Raw genomic sequence first — 19,524 nt, forward strand, 5'->3', positions numbered from 1 at the left:
AACGGAGTACGAGCAGCCAACTTTCGTGCCACAGTTGTCAGAAATACATACATCCTCGTTACAGTAAAGCGTCAATGTGATGGAAGCAGACATCATTACTTTAATACCTTGGCGCTGTTTGCTCACTGTAAACAGTGTCCTTTATTGCTGCTTAGAGACACCAAAAAATGTGCTTCTCTATTTTTGATGCCGAGGGAGAGATAACTAAATCGTAAGAAAACATGCAAAAAGGTTATCGAAAGCAGAGACCAACATAGGAAAACGGCATAGCTAAATAATGAACAAGATAAATATAACGGGGAAAAAGTTATAGCAAAATCATTGTAGAAAAATCTACGCAATGACATATTTCCGAACATGTGTCACGTTTACGCAATCCCCACGACAGAATGCACAGTTTACAAGACGAGACATCCCGGGACAAGCACTGACTCGACATGGTGACGTCCTTCGACAAATTGGTCGAACCAAGGGCTGCAATTGAGGATAAAATCAAATCACAATGAAGCCTCATATATGGAAATTATGTTGTGAGTCATGCTTAGCCATACGTCCTTCCTTTTACCAGCGTTACCAAATAGCCATCGAGAAATCATTCTCACTGGCCTCATACATCATGATGGTGAGATACATTTCGGCGTTTTTCTGTGTCGCCATTTCGTCACTGATGTGCGTGCACTCTGGCTCTCAACGTGCTGCCGCAGTTTCCTTAACAACACTTTCGTGAGGAAGTGGCAGCTAATGGTGGGAATTGCATGCTTTGAGAAAGCAGGGTCGCTTGAGGATTTTTGTCGTCCTCTTCGGTTTTAATGTTATGGCGCGCCGCTTTGATTCCGCTTTGTGCTTCATAGCATCCGATCTGTCTTTCGCAAGTGGTAGGCTGGTAGCTCTTCTACATACATTTCTTAACGTGACGTCGTTATTTCTCATATCAGGTTAGGCCCTTTGTAAAGTAGGAAATGGGCGGCAAAGGATCTTCGCCTTCTCAACAAATACTGCACCTTTTACGATTATGATCAGTCCTTCCGGTTCGTGTACTCTTCTCTCCTTTCGTACAACTTTAGCGCTTACGTTCACATAATTGATCAGACTTTGCGTGATACAAGGAGATGTTGCAAAGCTAGTACGTTGCCGGCTGCTGTTTGTCCCATTATCAGTGCCAGTTTATTGTAACAATTCCTATTACTCGAATATATATTTCTTTCCTATCATCTGCGCTCAGGATCAGTCAATCCCGGCAATACCATAACCGGAGCGCTGTTCAGACCACTGACAAAACTCGGAAACGAAATGAATTGACATAGAATCGTCTCGTTATTACATCCCCGGTTTCATAGACTCATGCACATTATCTCCGATACTCTCGCACACAGTACGATGATATTACAGCGTAACAGTTAGACTGACTACATCAAAAAGTAACGGTTAAACTAACGGTGCAAAGAAAAATCTTGGAACAGTAATGTGGAAAGTTGGGCGAATTGGTGATTAATCATACCGTATGGATGAAGCAGCGCACTGACTAGGACAAGGTGGAGTGGCACAAGAATACAATAACAAGACACAAGCAGCGATTGTCTTGAATTCTTGTGTCTCTCCACCTTGTCCTGGTCAGTGCGCTGCTTCACCAATACGGTATGAAGAATTTTCATACAATTCGTTATCCAACATTTCGTATGCAGCGTTGTAAGGGAGAACGTCCGTAAAACGTGATGGCGTGTCAACTCCTTCAAGCCTATTAGGGACTTCAACTTTTCATCAAGCACCACATCTTCTGAACCCTCTTCATCGTTCGCAAAACTTTTCCTTGTGATATGGTCATTTTTTCGTATAATATAAACTCTAGAATAACGCGTGAAAATAAAAGAGTTTCATGCTGTCTTACAGTGCGGTTTATTTCCGTTTCTCTGTCGTGTCTTCAGTAAATTGATTGTGAGACGACAAGTGTTTTAGCATGTCGTTTTCGTCATTCTATTGCGAGCAGCTTTATAGTTATGCGATGGTCTGTGTATACGTTCTCCCTTTATCTAGTCGCGTATTTTACGTACATTCAGCAGTTAAGTTTTCTTTTGTTTTCTTTTATTTCAGGTTCTGAACACTGGTAAATTTTTATTATGAACCTTCTGTAGCATTCACAGTTGCATATTTTGACCGAGTAAAATGTGAAAATGTTTGTGTCGTAGGGAGATACTAGCGTCGGTGGGAAGTGGGTTTCTTGGCTAATAGTGAGTTTTCTCGTGTCCGGTATTCGGGTAAACGCAGGCGGACTGGGCGTTTTACCAGAGGGGCGGTGGCGTAAACTTGAGCGGCCTGCATGGCGCAGCCACCTGGTGGCGCAGAATTCGGTCAGACAAACACAGCTAATATTGCAGTAACCAAGAGTACTTCACTTTGCTCCTGGTGTAAATATTCGGCAACAACGCCGATTGCGCCGCTTCCGAAATTTACACCAGCCGCGTAGTAGAATGCATTTGGTTACTGTAATATTAGCTCTGTGTTTGCCTGACTGAGCTCTGCGTCACCAGGTGGCTGCACTATGAAGGCCCCTCACAATTACGCCTCCACCCCTCGGGTAAAACGCCCAGTCCACCTGCGTTTGCCGCAATACCGGACAAGCTAAAAATTTCTATTGGCCCCATGTGTACACTTTTTGGTGAGACATACATCAAACTTTAAGACAAGCCTGCAGATCATTGCACACCTCATGCCGTAAGTGATGTGTCCGTCTGATTGAAGCCGCACCATCTTGTTCTTCTCTGTGACGTCGTGGAGGAAGGAGTTCTTGTCGTTGGCGAAGAACGTGTCTGGCACCCAAATTTTCTCGGCGAAGTCGCCAGACAGCGTCAACTCGTACTTCTCCTTGCTGAAGGTAAGCCGCTCATCGCGCCAGTACTGGTTCAGGTACAGGGTTATCGTGTAGTCCTGAAAACAAAGCAAGAAATCTTTGTGAATGCTTCTGAAAATTCAAGATGAGGGCTGACAGATGGAAACATTCGGTGTGATAAAAGTTGGATTAGCCAGGGTAAGGTGCCTCAGACGAGCTTGTTGGCGTTTGGACAGGTGGACCAATCTTTTTCATCCTTGGCGTGTTAGTTTTGAGATGTTGGAGGAGTAACGTCGCGTGCTGTCACCGGCGACGGCTATCTGCAAAGGTGCTATCGAAACGTTGACCAGCCTGGCTGAGGGGCTTTACCCCGGTTCATTCAACTTTCAGCCCTCGTGTCCATGCCTGCAATTATGACAATTTTCCTCTCAAATTAGGCAGTTGTACATATCTCGATTATGAATAAACGCCTGCGACCTAATGTTGAAGTCTTGGACAGCCGCCTTTATTTGCATAAAGGTCGATATTTATTCACTCATTTCGCTTGGTTCATATTGTCTTTCAACAGAATACAGCTGACACCAGGCCACAGGGGCGTTAGTGCTTTCATGAGAAACTGGGCCTGCCCATTCTTATCTGGAATGCACAATGAAAAGCATGCGCAGCTTACATGGTTTACTGTAAAAAATTATTGTTATCATTTGTATTATTTGTTTTGAAAATATATATATGCTTGACAGGAAAGGGAAAACGAGGAGCAGGCTGGCAACTGCCACCGCAAGGGGCACAACGCCCGCCTACTCTTTAGAAAGGAGGAGACAGAAACATGGAAATGGAAGATAGGAAGAAGGGGAGAAAAGAGAAAAGTAAGCGCAAGTAAAAAAAGTAATAATCGTTACATACATGCACAATTCTCGTAGCCATTGCAGATATTATCTCTAACGGCGTTCCCAAATCAAACTTTTCAAGCTATCCTAAACACTAACTTAACGAGACCCGTAAGCCTTACATTGTAATATACACCATGTTAAAGTTGACTGATTGATTGGTTGGTTGATTGATTGATTGATTGATTGATTGATTGATTGATTGATTGATTGATTGATTGATTGATTGATCTCGTGCTGTAAATCTGCGCATGAGCATGGAGGATGCCGTAATGAGGAGCTGCAAATCAATTACAATAACTTGTCATTTCTTTTTCGAGCACTGAAATCTCAGCATACCTGCAAGAATGTAGTTATTCACCGTTGTGGTTTTACTGCTTTCAAGGTATACGGGGAGCTGGCACAGTTCGCAAACCCACGCGCCCAACCTTATACACCAGTTGTTTGCATTCGATTCGGGCGGCCCAAGTTGCTATGTACAAGAAGAATACATAAACACCTTCTGGTTCCCAACAATTTCCTTCATTCTGCATCGCTGACACCGAACACTGTACTAGATTCGTCAAAGTCCAAATAACACTTAGCTTGGGCAAGTTCACACGACTTATTACCTGTACACACCGAAGTGTTTATTATAAGATATCTGCAGAATGCTTACCATGTTGACTTCTGATATGCTGTCAAAACTGGCAATGTTTATGTCCATTCCAATGAACAAGGGTTTTCCTAGAAAAGAGTCAGTCAATGGTGAGGCATATGTTTACCACTTCAATGCAAACTTTTTTTGAAGTAGCTGTCAGAAAGGCATCATTTATCATTGGTTAAGAGCCAGCTTAGTTTGAGTTGTGACGCATTTTTGCCTATGCTCGTTTGACAAGTGCTCAAGGTATGCCCTTTCTCTTCCCCAAGCTCAAAGTAGCTGGCTAGCAGAACGTGCTTCCGGCCAACCTCTATGCCTTTGTTATCATTAACCTTTTCTGCCTCTTAAGGTATCTAAAATACTCATTTTACTAAAGCACCCAGGCATTCAATACTCAGGTACTCATTTTTCTTAGTGTATTTCTAACACAATGTAAAAGCAAAAGACCTCCGAAATTTGGGCGTAGCCGAATGTCGTATCCCTCTAGAATATTCTTCAGGATGTCCGTTATATTTTCTAGCTGCTCTGGTGGCTGATGATTGTACTGGCAGGAGCTGAAAGGAGAAAGAAAGAAAGCAGGCAATAAAATAACACATCTAGGCGATTGAACAGCAAGGTGTGCTGTGAGCAGGATACAGTTCCTAATCTGTTACATTATTGAAGTAACACTGAGTAGAAAATTCTCATTGTGTTTTTATATACATATATTATTCAGGCAGGTGGGCGTTGTGTCTTTTCGGAGACAATTGCTAGCCCGACTCTTTCTCTCCTAATGGTGTTTATATATGTTCACATGATTAATACATAATGATAATAATTATTTGACGCCGACAAAGAATGTGTCAGTCGTAAGTACTTGTCCAGTGTACGCTTCATGCAAAAAATGTTATTTACACGATGTAAATTTATAGCAAACAACATTTTCGAGCGTTGGTTGCAACGGGCGAAGCTAATAGCATTGCAACGTTACCATTTAAACAGTAATACTAAATAGCTATACTTTTCTCAATACGTATGGTCTACTCGTAGTTCGGGTAGCTCAGAGCCACTCGATATTAGCAACGTTTTCTTCTTCTTGGTATCAGACTGACCGCAGCATGAATTTGCTGCACCAATCTAAGCATATAGTAGGCATATGTGAAATTTGGAAGCTCCAATACGACACATGCAAGAAATTCAAAAAGCATGAACATTCGTCTTGTTATGCGAAAACAAAATTGCCAATTGAGCACATGCTTGGTTTCTTCCGCACCATACCAGGTCCCACTTACTGTCGGCGCTCCTAGTGAGTTTATGTGAATGGGAAAAGAGGTCTTACGAATAATGGGTGAAAAATGAGCAACGTTTTGTCCTTTGTACATGATTACCTCGGCACAAGTGCCCTTCTTGCAGTTTTACATGCGTAAAAAGCGCCCCTCCGGCTAAAGGAAATTAATCGGAAAGCAAAGCGCGAACAGGGACACAGTGTATAAAATGTTTGCACAGACGACTAAAAATGACAGGTGTGCTCTTTGAGAAAAATCACAGACTGTGATGATCTCTTTATATTACGTCACCTTATATCCCAGAGCTACACCCGCGCAATAGTGGACCCCTAAAGGGATAGCTTGGGATTATATTCAGCTACCTGACTCTTTCACCTGCACCTAAATATCTGTCAATACTTGTTGCGGTGCTAGTTCGTTGATACTTTCAAGGATGTGTCAAGACGCAAACCAAAGTGTCGGTGTAGTTTTTTCACCTTGGTTGGTATCCTGACACATCGTTATACCTAAATATCTCCATCGGAGTCTTTTTGCTTCGGGCCCTTATGTATATACCTTCGTTGGCAAACCTCGAGCTCTCAGTTCACCAAGAGAACGCTACAGCATCTGAGCTCCACAGCTGGTGCGCAAGTTTACATATGAGAAGAAAGCCAGGTAGCAACAAAAAACAGCAGAATATCAGACTCAGGCAGCAAAACAAACATCCAAGAGATATGCCTCCAGACAAGTATTGTTTTTTGTGCGGCCGTACAGACTGTTTAGTGACACAGGTATGAACCCTATTTCGAAGGATCTACGCCGGATCGGTTTCTCGGATGCTGTTGTCCTGTTTCTTAAGTAGAACTTTCGCACAGTGCACTAAGGAGTGCCCGTTTTTACATTGGTGAAGAGATTCATTCGATGTGTGCTGGCCTTTAGAAAAACATTGGTGCTCCTCCGGTCGCAACTTCCACGTCGTGTGGTCTGACATGAGCTATGGCTATTCCTACTCTTTCGGTTCAAAATTGTCTCCCTTTATTCCTGGTGCATTAAAATCTCACTCAATACTCTGCCCTGTCGGGCAAGAATCCGTTATCAAGTGAAACGCGTCGCATCTGTCAGTTTTAAGGCCAGCAGTGACGACGCTGTTAGCCCAATTCGCGTATGAATGCAATGTCACCCTGAACCAGTTCGTACCGACAATCTCTTTTACCTCGGTCAAGGGCTTCGTTGTGGGACGCCCCAACAGAAGGAAAACGAGTCGAATGATTTCTTTCATTAAAAAACTATAAATCCGCATTCTTCGTGTACCCAATGCGTTCTCGCTCTCGCGTATGCATTCATAGCGCAAGAAATATGTGCGCAATGGCAAAACGCTCAAGAAGCAGTAGGGTGAGGTGCAAGAAAAGTATACAGAGGCCGAAAATGAATGAAACAGCAGCTTATGAAGCGAGAGTGAGAATGAGATAAAAGTGAGCACGTGATGGGCATTCGCAAATGCACATGCCGCGAAAGTGCATTTGGGAAATTGAATGGCGCAGAAAGTGCGTGAGCTGCAAAACCTCGTTGTTCTCTCAAATCAACTTACTGCTTAGGGTGGTATGGAAAATACTTCCATAATTTAGAGGCAGCCCTGGAATGAAACAGTTTTGCCGAAGAAAGCGCTTAAAGTCTGAAATACCGACTAGGCTCTTATTGCGTACTCTCCGTTATCCTTACTTTGTTATTCTTCCATGGGAATAGTTAATATGTCTCGGTCTAGTACTGTAAGCCATCGCGATGTAAGCCATCACGATTCGCGTTTAGCAGCATTTGTTGTAAAGGTTATGTGAAGTCAGAATAGGTGAGATGGCTAAAAAGTTGCTTTAGTTACTCGGAGAGTGAGTCTATCGTCAGAAACCTGAAGCAGCTGTTCAAAAGATAACTTTTTTTCAGCCTTCGCTCTCAAACAAATATTACTAGCAATAGCCTCTGTAGCCAACGCTTCGACACGGAGACTTGTATTCGACGCTTCGACACAGAGACTTGTATTCGTGAGGGCACTGACGAAGACAAGTACGCTTGTCGAAGCGTTGGCTACAGAGGGATTGCTTGTTCGTTCGCTACTGATTACACAACTTTCCATCTTCTCGCCAACTTAAGTTTGGTTTTGGCGTTAAGGTGACCACATATAAATGGGAATCAGTACGGAGGGGCAATTCCAACAATAGATAAGAATAAAAACCATCTTCGTTTCTGATGAAAGCTAATTTGTATAATAGCCACTAAAGGATATACTAAAACCGATAAAGATATTTTAAAAGACAGAGTGTGGCGCCGAAGTCGAGTTCGAACGAATTTTGTACTAAAAACATTCTCTTGTACAATCTGTGCCCCTTGTATTTAGATTAGGAAATGGTCTGCGGTGTAAAAGTTACAAACAGGGATAATATGCCTCAGAAGACTGGCCAGCGTTTCCATAGGAGGACCTATCTTCGTCAAAGGCGACCTTGTCATCCTCGGCAGCTAACGGTGTAGCTCTGAGAGTACAAACAAATTTTTGCTACCATCTTCGGCGCAATTCCCGCAGCAATTTGGAAGTAAAATAAAGAGTTTCAGCGTGTCTGGCATTCCGGCATACGTTGGTGGATTGGGCGGATCTCCGATTGATCGGAGACGTAAATGTGAGCGGCCGAATTGGTGGCGCCACCTAGTGGCGTAGACAAGCACCGAGCTAATACTGCAGAACCAATTGTATTCTACTTCGCTGCTGGTGCAAGTTTTCGGCAGCGGCGTAATCATGAACACGTTGCCTCAGAAAATGTTCTACTTCATCAGCAGCGAAGTAAAATAGCGTTGGTCTGTGTCCGTCTGCTTGAGCTGTGTGCTACCCGGTGGCGCCACCACTCCAGTCGCACAGGTTTACGCCTCCACTCACACGGCACTTTGCCCCATCCGCCTGCGTGTATCGGAATGGCTGACGCGCTAAAACTCTCTAAAATGCCTTAACCCGCATATCTGAGGTCGCTGAGTAACAGATACTACCAAGTTTAGTTTCAGATTTACATTAATTAAAAGTCAGTAGCTTATCTACATGCCCTGCACAAATGCTTCCTGTCGTGCTAACATCTACAGGCCACACACTTGAGTCATTGAACCCGGATTCTGCCTTGCAAAGGCCCGAACCATTATAGTGTTCTTTTTGCTTTTACTCTGTCGTAAGAGTGTCTACTACAAAAAAAAATCTCATTTGCAGCCCAATCCCAAACACCGTACCGCTTGTTGTCAAGTCGTTAAAGGCACCGCGCACAGAATACCTATTTAAGTGCTCTGTAACATAAACTACATACAAAGCAGTAAGACAATGATAATCGTTCACGTGTGTTTTCTTGACACGGATAGCGTGCGTGACGAAAATCGAGCAATTCAGCAGCTTATCGGGCCCTCTGAAGCTTGCGCAGCCTTCTTCGCAAGCCTTTCGGACTTATTCACATAAATACAAAACGATACAAAAGTTTATTCTATCTTAAAATCAGAAATCAATTGCCTCCTCACGCTCGATGAAGGAAAATGCATGCGCAAGACCACAAGAAAAATGCTTTTTTTTTTTTTTTCGTCATAAACAAGCGCTGCTAGCTCCCGTTCAGTACCACGCATCTCGCTCTAGAAAGATAAAAAGAAAGCTGCTGCAAAACGGAAGTGTGAGGAAGCCAAGTTTAAACGTGCGATTGCAGCGAGGAGTGTGAACAGAATCAATATCGCCAAGGCTTAGTATAGCATTGCTGAACGCAAATAAATTGGCAAGCATCTACTCTAGCTGCACTAAATATTGCTTCTTGTTTGTTATCAAAGGCGTTTGATAAGAAATAAGACATTTGCTGGCGTAATTAAAACGCGTGCTTTGGCATTAGATTAGGGAAGCTTCAAATTATGTTTATTAAATCAGAATTTATTGGAAAAGAAAAAGCTAGGTAACAGATACAAATGTATCTTCGGTGCATCTTTAATGCTTGTCCTCAACAACACCTGTCCCACCTTTTGATGTGTGTCAGCTTTCGCGACTACTTATATCCATGACATGTCAGAATGTTTTATAAAAGTCATTTGATATGAAAGCCAGTGCAGCGCAATATTGTCGAGTGCTTTGACGAGGTAGTTTATGTAATAATGCTATTAAATGACTATTGGTTACGCGGAGCCAGTCCACCATGACGCATCCTGTACAGGCTGCAGTGGGTCTGGCATTGTGTGCCGCTGACAAGAATGTTGTAATTTATTGTATAGGGTTGAAATATTGAATAACTTAAGTCAGTCACGATTGCATACCCTGCACCTGTGTTTCAATAAATTTGTAAGGCAATGGGAAAGCCTCGGAGAAAATTAAGAATCTCCAGCTTTGACAAAAGGCGGTTTGCTAACCATTTCGCCACTACTTGGATGCCAGCAGTCTGTGGCATCAAACAGCGTGAATTCAAATGGTGCATTTCAAGCATTTCTTTCTGTCCATTGTTTTTGCCAAGAAGGTTGTATACACTGAATATATTCAGTGTAAAGCGTAGACACCACGGCGTACCTAACTTCCAATATCTGTCATATTGTTCCAGGATAGGTTTATAAGCATATCTACAATAAAGTAATTAAATAATTTGAAGAACCTGTTATTACGACAAATGCACCGCCCAGGCATGCTGTGTAAATCACAAAAATCTATGTATATTTACAATTCACAGGTATTAAGTTTCTTGACGCTTTGCTCGCTTCCATTTGTTACAGGAGTGAGCAGAGAAGAGTGTACCGCTTCGTCGCATGTGAGCGGGTGTCATCTTGTTTTTAAGTTTATCGCTAGTAACAGTAATCACGTCGAATTTAGTCACGTCTGCTGTGCTTCTAGCCGTCCTAGTAACCTATGCACTCCTTTAGGCTATCGACACAAACACTGTAGTCTACTGTCCCTTCTCACTACATTCTTAATCATTTTGCGAGAGTTGTCTTATCGGAATCTTGTTATGCACACTGCCCGCTTCCAACACTTGCTCCCGCCATCTGTTTTTTCTTGCCTGTAAAGGCTGCATACCTGCATAGCTGTAGTGTCTTAGGGGGGGCTTCAGCATTGTTTTCAGGCATCGATGAAACAAACTCTCAGGGAATGATCGTTGCATTACTCTTTGAGCCATTGCCTTGTTCGAATTAATCTGCATACCCAACTTTTCAAAATTCCGTGCACATCTTTTTTCTAATGGTCACGCAGAAGTCTTTTTTATGCTGAAGCACATGGAGCACGTAACACTTTATGCTTACGTTTTGGTGAAAGTTTGTGAGATACTCGTCGCGAAGCGATGCTAAGTGTGTGATTTACCCGCGAAGTCTGCGTTAACACTACAATATAAAGTGTATACATCAAAGAACAGCTAGACGAATCGGAGGAGGCGTACGGTTGTCCTAACCGCACCTGGCTGGAGTTCGAAACAAGCCGTGGCACATCGCGTCGCTAAATTCTGAGAGCAATGACGGTAATTACCTCTCTCAATAGAAGCACGCTTCCTCACACAAAAACAATGTACTGTCGCTCTTCGCCAGCGCACAACGCAGACATGAAACAAAAGCGTTGTATCGAACGCACCGGCGCAGGGAGGGCCTGCTTCCCCACAAGCTCCAGCGGGCGGGCGAACAGGGGTAGCAGCACTTACCCAATTCCGAACGTCAGTTGTAAGGCGATGCATGTCGGAATCAACCAAGCTGCGCACAGCATCCTACAGTGACGGCTTCGGCTTGTGCCTGGCACCTCGGTGGCACTTCGGACCACGCAGGTTCTGCTCCCCGGAGGGCCGAAGGCGCCGTCGGAAGCCGGGCTGGGTGCCGTTCCTCGTCCCCACCGCCGAGCCCGGGGCTGAAGCGCGGTGCGGCGGCCGGAGCGTACCGCGCATGCGCCGCATTCGTCACGTGACGAATGACGTCGTGGTGTCGCCTCAGATGCCGCTAGATGGAGCAACTGCCGCTGAGCCCACAGAAACGCCAGTAACTTCTGGGCTCTTGGCGCGGCGGGCACTCGACTACGGGCGTTTAGAAGTGTTCTGGCCCGCTGCGGTAGTTCAGGGACTATGACGTTCTGCCGCTGTGTACAAGGCTGCGGTTACAATTGTCGGGCAACGGTAACATCGTTTCAGACATTGAGAACGTGTCCGAGAACACTCGTGCTAGTTAGGTTAAACGGCTAGTTAAAAAACTTCCAGTCGATTCAGGTCGTTGAATTGTATTGAATTCTGGGGTTTCCAGTGCCAAATACACGATTTGATTATGACGCATGCCGTAGTGGGGGACTCCGATTAATTTTGACCACCTGAGGATCTTTAACCTGCCTCCAGTGCACGGGACACGGGTGTTTTTAAATTTCGCCCCCATCGAAATGCGGCCGCCGCGGCCGTTATTTGATCCCGCGATCTCTTTAAACTTCACGAATGGGTCACTCAAGATGTGTTAAAATAGCTAAATAATCACGGCTATAAATAATTTCGAAATGAGAGCTTCGAACATCAAAATGAAGAAACAAAAAAATTGGAGCACGCTTAAGCTTCGCCTTTAAGAGCGGAACGCGATAACATTCAAAGATACCTGGTTGCTTATCAGGCTTTTTTCTCTTATATTCAAATTACAATCCCTCGCTATCACGTCTGTAGGTTGCGGTTAAGTCATACTTTACGATGTTTCTGATGGATCTTACTTTGAGAAATTCAATTTTTGTTCACTAACGCCTTGCGCCACGTGAAGGGCCCGCCCGGTCGAAGTGGTTCGGAATGATGTGGTTCGGCATGATTATTTCCACCAACGACGCCGGCGCTTACGCCGACTCCGGATTCCCTGCGACACGGGGTCCTTAACGCTATCGCGTTAAAACATTTGCTGGTCTTGATGGTAGGAAAAACAAAACTCCGGTACAGGTGGCGATAATTTTTTTTTTTTTAAGCACGCAACACTTCTTTGATGCCTGTTCAACCGGCAAGCTTGTAAACGAGCAAGATAGAGAGAATATGGGGGATATAATGAAGGCAGGGATGTTAAGCAGTCAGGTTGGCTACCCTACGCGGGGGAAGGGAGAAGGGGAAGAGACAGAATGGAGAGAGAGACGGGATGTGGGGGGGGGGGGGGGGGGGGGGGGGCAGGGTATAGTGTCGGGCACGGACAGTACTGCAGAGGCAAAGAAGCTGGTACAGACCAAACGTTCTCAGAAAGCGCAAAAGTGCCTCCAGTGCCTTCTGATGGTGGGGACGGTGTTCTAGTACTGTCTGTCCCCTCAGAGGGCGATTATTTAGTTTCCCGAATGCGTTGAACATAAAGTAAACGAGCAAGCGTTAAAAAGCTCCTACAGCCTCTATTTTGCTTGCAAATGACCCTTGAAGTGGCTGGCGGAACAGTTTCACTAGTTCTTTTCTTTGGCAGGTAAGCTCTCTTAATTGTACTGACCAAACACACTCGGCCATAATGAAATGTTAAAAAAAAACATAAAATTCATGAAGCGAAAGTTTTATATTTGAAACAGAGGTGTTGTAGTCCCATTCGACAGTTCGAGTGTCCGCACACTCCCAGCCGCTTGCCTCGTTCCAATGCCTGCGGGGCGCTCGTCTTATGCTCAGGGAATCTCATTCAGCCTTTCGATTTCCCACGGAAACGAATGCAATAATCGTTCCGTCCGAGCACAATTTGTAAAGAGGTTGAGGAACCTCGACCACGTACGCTTGCCCTACTTAGTGCATCCACAAGATTCCAGTCGTAGCCGCGAGCTCTTTTTTATACACTATCACCGTCATTACCCGTAACATTTATCGTTAAGCGATGCTTTTCAATAGTTTATTCACACGTCGGCGCCTTGTTAACACTAATCAGAAACTCGTTACTGCAAAACAAACGAGTGGCAATTAGCACACACAAGAGAGCTGGTTTCTGGGCAGAAACACGACTGGCAGTTCCGCGCTCAACGAGGCAATTACTTGTTCAGAAACGATTTCTTCCGTAAACTTGAGTTCTCTGTCATATTTAAGTACAATGAGAATAACCACGATTTGTCGTTCTTTAATTTCGTGTCCGCCGAGTGACATCATCACGTTAGAGGCAATAATAATACATTTGCTTGTCTTTGAAAACTGGTGCCGTTGTTCTGGTGTTTTTACAGTTATCGCTTCATGAATAAAGTTAGAAAAATTCACGCAATTAAACATGAGTAATGTTCTTTGTCTAGCAATCAGCAAACGGCGGGGAGGGGGAATTATTGACTCAAACCCCGATTCAATTCTGGTAAAAGACTTCTGCCTGTATAGATTAGAAAGAAGATGCGTTATTTTGTCGCCGCTCAATCAGGCAGCATTTGTTGCTAGCCTACAACACTCGTAGTTCCAGTAGGTATGCCGGTATAAGAGGACATACAAGTGTGTCGTGGAATAATGACATAAAGACTGGCAAGGACAAGATACTTTATATGTCTTACCTGGCAATGGATTATAATTTGCGACAGAACATGCCCCTATACTGTGCGTATTTCAAGACAATGGCTGATAGGTAATTTTGCCTATGGGCCATCATCGCAATGTTTTTGGTGTGCATATTGGCTTTCATCCCATTATTTCACTTAGTTAATAGTTATGCGCCCTCGTCTTGTATCTTTACTTGCACGTTCGTATTTCGTGCAGCTAACACGATACGATCCGCACTGCTTCCAGAATCATCTGTGAAACGTACGCGATTTGTTAAAAAGACTAGTCAGCATAAAGCAGCGGGGAAATGTTGTCGCAGGCAATTTAAAAGACTTTTTTATATATGAGCAAGATTTAGGCGAAATTCAAGCAAGCGCATCCAATAATGTGTGCTCTTTCCTCCTAACATTACGTTTTATTCTCTCTCTTCCTTTTCTGTTTGTACCGTAGAGGAAAATGCTTTCTGCATAACACAGACGACGCGCTTGAGAGCTAGAACGTTCCACTTTCATAATGAACCAACCGAGGCTTCCAATGACCTTTCCCTATCTGATGGTGACGGACATGCAAGAAAGAAAAAGAAACAAAAAGGAAAACCAAGCTGAAGAAATGGTCGCCACACTGAACTGAAGTTTGTCACACCTAAGCGAGCAGAACGCGATTCTATTTTAGCTTGTTCTTTTTTTTTACGTTAATCACGAAGCAAAACTGTGCAAGTAGGTGAAGGTTTGGAGCGCCGAGAAGAATTAATGCGCCCCCACGCGTGGAAGCCACACTGGTGAGCTCATTACGTCGCTCAAGCAGAACACGTCTGTCCAAAGCGCTAGTTGAAATCGGGGAAAAGGATGTTGGATGTCACGTGGGGCAATAATGCGTAAATGTCAACCCCAAGAACACAATTTTGCTTTAGGCTTCATTCCAAAAGACGTGTCATTTCGGGTAGCGAACTTATGTGGCATGCACTATCCCAGCCTCAACTCCGGTGCGTGCGAAAACCACGTGACTGCGCAATTTAACGCGCGTAGTGATTAAGTGGGCCCACGCTGTAGCAAGCAGCCTGGTAGGAAGGTCGGTTATTTCGCAGCCATGAGTCTCGCCAATGGGTGCGCCATCATTCACGCAAAAGACTGTTTCGAGAGTGACGGCACGCAAAAAGTGAGCCTTGTGGCAAAGGCCTCGAAAAAAAGAAACAAAAGAGTGTGAGTACATTCGCGGAGTAGATATACCGATAGGAAACTAGCCGTGCTGGTACAACTACGGTTGTGCGCGGTTAAACTTCACTGTTAGTTTTCTTTACAGTTGGAAGCACGTGGCCATTACACGGGTGAACGGCACCCAGCACCTCCACCACTTGTAAGGAACCGCTTTATTCCAGCCGAGCTCGTGCTGCCAGGCGAAGATGAAGCTTTGCAGCTGATGATGCCATATACAGATGAGGAAGATGTACAATTGATGATGAAGATGAAAGTCAGGCATGGGTTGGGCTCACAATATGTATTCTCGCTTGCTCGTTCATAAGTGCGGATGCGGCTATTGCACAAACCATCGTTTTAGACAAATACTCAACGTACTGAGGAAGTATGGTGCGCCTTTCACTTAGCCGCGCTCCCAGAATGCGTGAAACACCACCCCCGTGTCGTCACAGAGGAATGTAATTGAAAATGCGACGTCGGGACCGTGACTTAAACGGCACGGTACAGCTGGATTGTTTACCGTGCAGAACAGGTTGAGGGGAAGTGGGCATGACGTGCTCTCTTCCCTAATTGCGCACGGCTTTGAGAAGAGGAACCCCCAATCAAGCGAAAGGCAACTTAAATTGCCCCAACACCAATGGGAACTAAAAAGAAAGTCAGTACAGTCCAAGTGCAGTGCGCGAGCTACGCACTTAGCATACAGCGTAGGAAGATGACGCTATACGCCCCTGGGGATTGAATGTGTTGCACCCAGGCACTTGTGTTTCAGAGGCGTACAATATCACTGAGCTATACGCGAAGTTTGTTTGTATCTGAACTATAGCTATAAATGTTTGTTTACGCACTTTGTCGTATCAACCAGGCCTGCTGCTACAAGTCCACAAGTAAATAGTGGATACAGAGAGAATGAAGGTAGGGCGTGCGTGCCGCGAGCGGCTGCGCTTCGAGGGACGATCGAGGATCTGGAAACGTGACTTGCATGTGACACCTATATCAGTAAAAACTAATGCGGTGAAAGGATTAAATGCGCGCCAATGGAAATGTCTTTTTATGAGATTTGTATGAGATGAGGATAAATAGTAACCCGAAGCCATTCATGCAAGATGCTTCAAAGGAACTTTCCAGCAGCTAACACATTATAGACAATGAGCAACTATTAAGCCTCAGGCTGCTGTGGGGACACATTGGTGACTGTATCGACAACGAAATTGTCAGGGCTGAAAACAATATCGTAACCTTATACTAATGATCAGCACAAGCATGAACAGTTCATCCAAACACAGATGAAATTAAGATTGCACATTAACTACTGTTCCCAAGGGATTTCTTCATTCACTCTCTAGTAGCAAATCTCGTTGAGCCTTCAGAGTTAGTCTCTGTTTGATAGGGCACGACCGGGGTCCATACATCTTTTGCACAGAGAAAGGGCGCCTATCTATAGAGATTAGACGACTGCGAAAGATCTCTCACTGCTGGTCATGTTGCGGATACTCAACGAGGCATGCTACAAAAAAAAAAAGCTTCCATCGTGCTACAGTCAGCTTCCACGCGATTGAGGAAAGTGAAACAACCAATCGCGTCGGCCCCCGTTAACCGAGCATGAAAACAACAGCAAACGGTTCGAAATGCATAAGGCTTGGTTTTGGTGGAGGGGAGGATTCTCCGTCGCCTCCTCCACCGATCAAATGAAGCCCTGACAACAAATAGTGCACAGTCGCCATGGCGCTCTTCCAGCAATTAATTTTCCCTCCCCTGAGAGCACGAGGATGTAGGTCCTGACAGAAACGGGTGTAGCTTCGCCAACTTTTGCACATAGACATCTTGACTCAGCTGCCCTTCAGGTGACCAAGATCGAGTGTGATGAGAAGACAGCGTGCATGTTACAGCCCTCCCTATACCTGACTGTAATCTGTGTGTCACACACTGTAGGATTTTCACCGGGTTTCTTTTCTGCGGGAGCTCATGCCCTATTTTGCTTGAATATATAACGCATATACTACAGAAATGAAGGTTCAGATGCTGTGTCGTTTGTTCCGATATATTTATCGTGGTGCCTTGCATATTTGTGTGCGTTTAACGATTCGACAAGGCGATTTGGCTTACTTGAAACTCTGGCTCATTTACTAAATTGCGACCGTTGCTTGGTTTTCTTTCTGGCCTTCATTTGTGTTTGCATACTCGTTCTGCGAATGTCGCCAATAGGGAAATGAGCGCCCAGTGTTGCCTCTTATCGCCAGAAACGTGGTCTTCAGAAGTAATGAGGAATCGGGCCAGTCGTCTTGCTCGCACAAATAATTTTTTATGAGTTGCAAGTGTAATCTTCATTGTATTTACCTTTATTCGTCGCTTCCTTTTTTTTCTTTTTTTTATCTCAGTGACTCTTATGCAAAACTCACCCTATTTCGTCTTCCGTGGCTATTGCCAGGATTGGTTCAGACGCTCGGTCTATTTCTCCACCTCAGTAAGCATTTTCGGATGTTAAAATCACCTCTTACTTGCGACATGTAGTCTACCGATAGCTCTCGCTTAGCCTGTAAAAGAAGTTATTCTCTTGATTTGCCGTTATTTCCACTTGCGAGCTGGTTAAACGATATATTCGCTCAAATGCCACAGAAATAGAATCCGCAAACTTGTTTCACAAGCAATGTGACGAGAAACATTGGTTTAAGGTCTTTAGAATCTTTCTGAGCTCTCTCCCCTATGTGCCCCTATGTCCAAGGCCTGCAATTCCTGCAGGCCTTGAGAGTGTTAATCATCATCATCATCATCATCAGCCTATATTTATGTCCACTGCAGGACGAAGGCCTCTCCCTGCGATCTCCAATTACCCCTGTCTTGCGCTAGCGTATTCCAACTTGCGCCTGCAAATTTCTTAACTTCATCATCCCATCTGGTTTTCTGCCGACCTCGACTGCGCTTCCCTTCTCTTGGTATCCATTCTGTAACCCTAATGGTCCACCGGTTATCCATCCTACGCATTACATGGCCTGCCCAGCTCCATTTCTTCCGCTTAATGTTAACTAGAATATCGGCTATCCCCGTTTGTTCTCTGATCCACACCGCTCTCTTCCTGTCTCTTAACGTTAGTCCTAAGATTTTTCGTTCCATCGCTCTTTGTGCGGTCCTTAACTTGTTCTCGAGCTTCTTTGTTAACCTCCAAGTTTCTGCCCCATATGTTAGCACCGGTAGAATGCAATGATTGTACACTTTTCTTTTCAACGACAGTGGTAAGCTCCCAGTCAGGATTTGGTAATGCCTGCCGTATGCACTCCAACCCAATTTTATTCTTCTGTAAATTTCTTTCTCGTGATCAGGGTCCCCTGTGAGTAATTGACCTAGATAAACGTACTCCTTTACAGACTCTAGAGGCTGACTGGCGATCCTGAATTCTTGTTCCCTTGCCGGGCTATTGAACATTATCTTTGTCTTCTGCATATTCATCTTCAACCCAATTCTTACACTTTCTCGATTAAGGTCCTCAATCATTTGTTGTAATTCGTCTCCATTGTTGCTGAATAGGACAATGTCATCTGCAAACCGAAGGTTGCTGAGATATTCGCCGTTGATCCTCACTCCTAAGCCTTCCCAGTCTAAGAGCTTGAATACTTCTAAGCATGCAGTGAATAGCATTGGAGAGATTGTGTCTCCTTGCCTGACCCCTTTCTTGATAGGTAACTTTCTACTTTTCTTGTGGAGAACCTAGGTAGCTGTGGAATCCTTGTAGATGTTTGCTAAGATATTCACGTATGCCTCCTGTACTCCTTGATTACGCAATGCATCTATGACTGCTGGTATCTCTACTGAATCAAATGCCTTTTCATAATCTATGAAAGCCATGTAGAGAGGTTGATTGTACTCCGCAGATTTCTCGATTACCTGATTTATGACATGGATATGATCCATCGTAGAATATCCCTTCCTGAAGCCAGCCTGTTCTCTTGGTTGGCTGAAGTCAAGTGTTGCCCTGATTCTATTGGAAATTATCTTGGTGAATATTTTATAAAATACTGAAAGCAAGCTAATGGGTCTATAACTCTTCAGTTCGTTAACGTCTCCCTTCTTATGGATTAGTATAATGTTGGCGTTCTTCCAGCTCTCTGGTACACATGAAGTTGTGAGGCATTGCGTATAAAGGGCCGCAAGCTTTTCAAGCATGATATCTCCTCCATCTTTGATTAAATATACTGTTATTCTATCTTCTCTAGCAGCTTTTCCCCTGGTCATGTCTTTCAAGGCCCTTCTAACTTCAGCGCTAGTTATAGAAGGAACCTCTGTATCCAGTTCATCACTATTTT

At 44.3% G+C, this 19,524-nt stretch overlaps 1 protein-coding gene across 1 annotated transcript in view; it reads right to left on the reverse strand.

Moving 5' to 3' along the window:
- The window catches only part of LOC119449974 (gamma-aminobutyric acid receptor subunit beta-like), a 29,400-nt gene extending 17,935 nt beyond the window's left edge, over positions 1-11,465 (reverse strand). The window contains exons 1-4 of the mRNA XM_037713298.2: positions 11,262-11,465; positions 4,799-4,905; positions 4,370-4,437; positions 2,702-2,922 (exon numbers count right to left, since the gene is read on the reverse strand). Of these exons, the coding sequence (XP_037569226.1) occupies positions 2,702-2,922; positions 4,370-4,437; positions 4,799-4,905; positions 11,262-11,323 (458 nt within the window). The 5' untranslated portion in view covers positions 11,324-11,465. The remainder of the gene's footprint in view (positions 1-2,701; positions 2,923-4,369; positions 4,438-4,798; positions 4,906-11,261) is intronic.
- Between the last annotated feature and the right edge of the window lie 8,059 nt (positions 11,466-19,524).

Source organism: Dermacentor silvarum, chromosome 4 (genome assembly GCF_013339745.2).
Source record: "Dermacentor silvarum isolate Dsil-2018 chromosome 4, BIME_Dsil_1.4, whole genome shotgun sequence".
Classification (NCBI taxonomy): Eukaryota; Metazoa; Arthropoda; class Arachnida; order Ixodida; family Ixodidae; genus Dermacentor; species Dermacentor silvarum.